This window comes from Parasteatoda tepidariorum, unplaced genomic scaffold, assembly GCF_043381705.1.
Source record: "Parasteatoda tepidariorum isolate YZ-2023 unplaced genomic scaffold, CAS_Ptep_4.0 HiC_scaffold_3458, whole genome shotgun sequence".
Taxonomy (NCBI): domain Eukaryota; kingdom Metazoa; phylum Arthropoda; class Arachnida; order Araneae; family Theridiidae; genus Parasteatoda; species Parasteatoda tepidariorum.
Window position 1 is genome coordinate 1 of NW_027261683.1, and position 5,947 is coordinate 5,947.

The 5,947-nt window shown below is 30.2% G+C and overlaps 1 protein-coding gene across 1 annotated transcript; it reads left to right on the forward strand.

Annotated features, from left to right (window-relative positions):
• Positions 1-279: 279 nt before the first annotated feature.
• LOC107452955 (NEDD4-binding protein 2) lies at positions 280-4,918 on the forward strand (the record flags this gene model as incomplete). The annotated part of the gene is given in 5 exon segments (XM_043057366.2): positions 280-386; positions 962-1,100; positions 3,125-3,337; positions 4,230-4,297; positions 4,694-4,918. Coding segments are annotated over 5 exon segments (752 nt in total), but the record flags the coding sequence as incomplete, so codon positions are not given.
• Positions 4,919-5,947: the final 1,029 nt, after the last annotated feature.

The following is a 5,947-nucleotide window of genomic DNA, read 5'->3' on the forward strand; positions in this document are numbered from 1 at the left end:
TAATTATTAAATTCAATGTATTTTTCTCTTTATCCTTAACTGGACAAAAAATCTATTTGTTGCTTTCTTGTTATATTCAGTAATGTTGCTTTTATGTATGCTTTTTCTTTATCTTTTTTTTTCTCGTTTGAAAAAAAAATATTTAAAAAGCTCAGGAAATTTTTTTTTTATAAATTCTTAGTAATTTTTTATGATAATGTTATCATCTTTGAGCAAAGATATTGATTAACGTGATTAACTATTATTCAACAGATCTAATTTATTGTATTTAATTTCTAGTTAAAGAAAGACATAGACTTCTCAACTAAATTAAAAAGACAAGAGTTGTATAATTTGTATCCTGGAGCTGATCCAACTGCTTTGGATGAAATATTTGAGTCTAACAAGTAAGTTGACTAGTGGTGCAAAATATGTTTGTAAGTTAAATCAATAAAATTTCAAAATAAAACTTGATAAAAAAATACAATAATAGATAAAATACAATTTAAAAATAAAATACAATACAATAAAATTTTATACTTTTAAATTTTAACTATGTTTTGGTTTCAATTTTTTTGATAAAATATATTAAATCTCTTTACTTATCATCATTTTCTATTTTATATTAGAAACGAACCTTGTAATTTTGAGAAATGCATAAAAAAGATTGCTTTACATTGCTAATATCAGCAGTTTTTTTAATCGTTTAAAATATTCAATTTTTGAAAAAGTGGCCTCATGTTTTGAAAAGTAACTACTGTCAAAAATGATACAACTTGCCAGTTGCAAAATTTCCTAATTGTGCTTATGTCATTAGTTTTAAATGCTTTGCATTTTTATTGTTTTGCTCTGTATTTTACAATAATTTTACTAAGATAACTATCTATTACGTCACCGTATATATTATGCCTAATAAAAAAAACTTAATTGATTTTTCATCTCTATTTAAATTGCTAGACTAATGGCCATGTTGTCATTTCAGCTACTCTATAGCGAATAGTATAAAGGCATTGGGTGAAGAACTGGGAGAACAGAAGATGGTGATACAAGAAAGTGTAATGGTAAACTACAAGAAACCTGTTGCACCTGCCCAGAAACAGGAAAATATCTTCAATGATTTCGTAAGTTGCGTGAATTTGCATTTTCTAAAATCAGGGTTTTTACGGACTCAAAATCCTTAAAGAGTTAACGACTCTAGCAGCGTAAAAAGTAAAGCTTATTTTGGAATTTTTTGTTTTTGTTGCTTATCTTCCACCTGCTCAGACTCCCTCTGACTAGATCTAAGAATTCATCGGCATTTGAAAGAAATCATGTACAAGAAGAGAAGATAAATGAATTTCTTCCCATATAGGTCCCAAACAGTCCAATATATATTCAGATTAAACCTGGTGTTGGTGGTACTTGGGGCAAAGTGGGTATGCTTTTATGCCATCAGAAAAACATTAACTCTTTATATGGCTGCTGGTGAGACGCGAGATGGTGGTACTTGGGGGGAAGTGGGTTCGCTTTAAACCCTCAGAAAAACATAAACTCTTTATATGGCCGCTGGTGAGGCGCAAGATGGTGGTACTTGGGGGGAAGTGGGTAGGCTTTTATACCCTCAGAGAAACATAAACTCTTTATATGGCCGCTGGTGAGACGCGAGATGGTGGTACTTGGGGGGAAGTGGGTAGGTTTTTATACCCTCAGAGAAACATTAACTCTTTACATGGCCGCTGGTGAGGCCCAAGATGGTGGTACGTGGGGGAAAGTGGGTAGGCTTTTATACCCTCAGAGAAACACTAACTCTTTACATGGCCGCTGGTGAGGCGCAAGATGGTGGTACTTGGGGGAAAGTGGGTAGGCTTTTATACCCTCAGAGAAACATTAACTCTTTACATGGCCGCTGGTGAGGCGCAAGATGGTGGTACGTGGGGGAAAGTGGGTAGGCTTTTTAAACCCTCAGAGAAACATTAACTCTTTACATGGCCGCTGGTGAGGCGCAAGATGGTGGTACTTGGGGGAAAGTGGGTAGGCTTTTATACCCTCAGAAAAACACTAACTCTTTACATGGCCGCTGGTGAGGCGCGAGATGGTGGTACTTGGGACAAAGTGGGTTTGCTTTTATACCCTCAGAAAAACGTGAACTCTTTTAAGTGGTCACTGGAGAGGCTCGAGATGGTGGTACAGATTTCTCTGTTATGAAAAAAGATCATGGCTTGACCTGGCCTACTACCCTGATACTGATGGTAAGTAGGAGGTATCAACCAATTCTTCTTAATTTGAATTCGAAATAAAACTATTTCTTTTTAACTCAAATAGTATGATGGGCATAATCTTAACTTACCCTACTATTTCTTTCTTTTTTTTATGCTTATAATTTTTATGAGCTAATTTTGTAAACTTTTCCACACATTTGAGTCATTTCACAGATAAATTATGAGAGAAATCGAAAATAGTGTTTTGTATTTTTCATTTTCTAACACTTTCTCACTTTATAGAAATATAGGGATTTGTCATGAATCTCTATCTCACCCTGTTGATGGCCAAGCACTTTTTCTCTCCATATTTTGTTTAATACCTTTAATTAGAAAAGTTTTCACTTACTTTCATGCAAATGTTTGCTTCCCTTGGGTGTTTACAACCAGGTATTATACTTATAATTGGTGGGAAGTAGTTGAGACTTGATGCATCCTCTGCATGAAGTGTTTTGTTTTATGCCCAGTAATATATATTTTTTAAATTTTTCTGAAGTGTTAAGTGTGTAGTCAAAGGTGGATTTGTGAAAGCTTTATTTGAAAGAAAAAAAATCAAAATAGCCTTTTTTGTTATCATTTTCGTTCCACTGACAAAAAATAATTGCAGTTTATTCAAAAAGGCAATTATATCGCAAAATCAATTTAAAAAAATTTTAATATACTCAGTGATAGTTTTCTTAAAACCAAAATTACTAGAAGCAAAAATTATCACAAAACTTTTATTTTTAGTTGAAACTTGATGATGAGTTTATGCATTAAAATAGTAAACGAAGTTAAAAATGATGTAACTGATATATTAATAACATGAATCATTAGCAATTACAATCAATAATTTCACTTTTTTTCAAATATGTATTAAAAATCAGTTAAAATAAGTTTTATTTATTTTTTGCTTGCTTTTCTTCCAGGTTAATTCTGATTGGAAAAAATGGGTACAGTATACGAATTCTGATTCCAGTAAAGAAGGAATAATTCCATCTGCACCAACAATTTCATCAGAAGCTCTAGAACTGAGGCAACTTGCCACAGATCATTTCAATCAACGTCAGTACTTCATACAGAAAGCAAAAGATGCTTTCCACAGAGGAATGTCGGAAGTTGCTTCTTTTTATTCTCAAAGGGTAGGAACTATTTCACTAATTCTTATTATTTATGAAGACGAAGAGAAAATTTAAAACTTCGTATGTGACTTGTCGAGTGTGTCGATCTACGAAATAAATGTCCGAATGAAAATTTTAAGTGCCCAAACATCTTTAGCGCATTTGATTAATAAAATAATACATTAATGTACTTTATGCAGGATTTGTAGTTCTCCTGATTTTCCTGATACAAAATATTCTGTCCTTATTTGCCTTGATTTTTAATGTTTTGCTTAATATTCCTGTTTGTTTCTTTTTTGGTGGATAGGTTACATTAGAGATGTAACTTTTCAGACGATGCCATTATATTTAGATAATGATATAGCGAGTTAAAACTCGACACTGCTACAACATAAATTAACTACCCTCTATTATAAATTTATAACCTTATACCAACTGTGAACTTTTAAAGTCTTTAAAAAGAAAAAAAAAAACAAATTTTATAAAATGCATCAAGTGATTTATGGAAGTGGATGATAAGATTTTATGATAAGCATTATTTTTTAATCGTTAGTTTATTCTTTAAAAAAAGTTTGAAAAGCGGAATCAAATGATTTTTTCATTATCTTAACTAGCTGTGTTCATTTACGTAAGCACACATTTTGATCTGTGTTCATTTTCTTAAACATGCATTTCGAGCCGCTCTATATTAAAGACTCTTTGTGGATTTTTTAAAATTTTATTTTGAATTATAAAGTTTAAAATTTTGCTTTTATATGTCTTTAACTTTTATTAATGTTGTAAATTTGTAACTTTTTTTTAACTTTAAATGCAAGAAATTTGTTTGATTATAAAATTTATTTTCTGATAATCATGATTAAACTATAGGTTCTAGGATATTTTGTATTATTATTAATTTTTTTAAATATTTTAGGGTAGTGAACATCAACAAAAATTCAAAGAGATAAATAAAATGGCTTCCAAATTAATTTCTGAGCAGAGGTAAGAATTTTTAATCTTGTTGTTTCCTAACATAAAATTAATTGTAAATTTTGTCATATTTTATTTAGTACAAAAGTATTTTTTGTATTATTGTTGTATTAGTATTAGTATTTTATTATTTATTGTTGTTGTTGTGTTCTGATTTATCCTCCAAATGTCTGACGAAGTCAGACAAGGTCCATCAGACCGTTGACCCTAAGGAAATCGAGGACTAGAGAGGGTGATGAGTATATGTCCTCTCTGGAAAGTCCCAAACCGTTCAGGATGTGTTTGGGAGAAGCTTGCTTAGTTTTATTTCAATTAATATATTAACATTATTAGTATTTATATTAATAATGCTTATTAAAGAAGCTTTTATTAAGTATTGATTCAAATGTTTCTTTTCATTTGTTGTAGGAATGATTCTTTATCTGCACGTGTTCTTGATTTGCATGGATTGTACGTACAGGAAGCAATACCTCTTCTTGATAAATTCATTCGTAATTGGAAACAAGCAATGCAAAGTCCACAGCAAGCAATTCCTCAATCTATTTCTGTTATAACTGGTCAAGGATTGCACAGCGAAAGAGGGGCAAAATTGAGACCATCTGTTATGGAGTTCTTGAAAAAGACTGGTTTGGGGTTAGTTAAAATTACCTTGCTTACAGATTGATAATATAATTTACAGGAATGTGCGAACACTTATTGCAGAAAATTTTTTACTTTTACTAAAAATAATTTTAAAAATCCGCCTCTTTAACGGAAGTTTATCTTTTTTGAATTCCTGAGGGAAAAAAATCGCTTTCACGCTTTTAACTACCAATGCAAATGAGATTTAAGGATTCACCAGGATTCCTATATACATAATTTAAGATAGCGCATCATGTTTTGTATTTTTTTTATTTATATCAAATATTGACTTTTCTATACACGTGGTTTAAATCTTATATGGTAAAAGGGCCGTTTTGATTTCTTGATTTTTTTGCATATAATTTCATGAATTTCAGCTACATTAAGAGAAACAAAGTATTCTATCCTAACCCATTTAAAAATTACCTTTTTGTTGTAGTTTTCATTGAAAATACTGTTAATTTCATAAAACTTTTTTGCTGTTTTATTTAAATTATTTACTCTTCTAGAATTTTAACAAAAATATTTTGAAAATTTGTCTTTAGAATTTGATATTTAAATTTCTTTTGGAATATTATATGTCACTAAAAATTTAACTCTCTCTTTCTTTCTGTTAACAACAATAAATGTAACCAAGCAATACTGTATATAAAATTTTAAAAAATTATGTTTGTGAGAGTTAATTTAGTATTTTCTGAGAAAAGTTGCATTTCTGTTTGCTATTTTTAAGTGAGTTAGGATGAGAAAATGAAATCTCATTACTTTTTAAACTCGATTGCCAAGTACATCATATTTTGTTTTTGTTACTTACAATTTACAAAGCTTCCTGTTAAGTTGTGATCCGTATAAAAGCATAAAAAAAAAATTGGAATTGCATAAAAAAAAATATGCCGATTTTACCCGGAGCTTATTCATATCAACTGTTGAACTGTTGCCTGTTTTATACCTTAAAAAATATTACAAAGCGTATAATACATAAATATTTTTCTTACCCTCAATGTATCAATGCCAAGTTCTTTAATATTATTATTATTTAAAAAA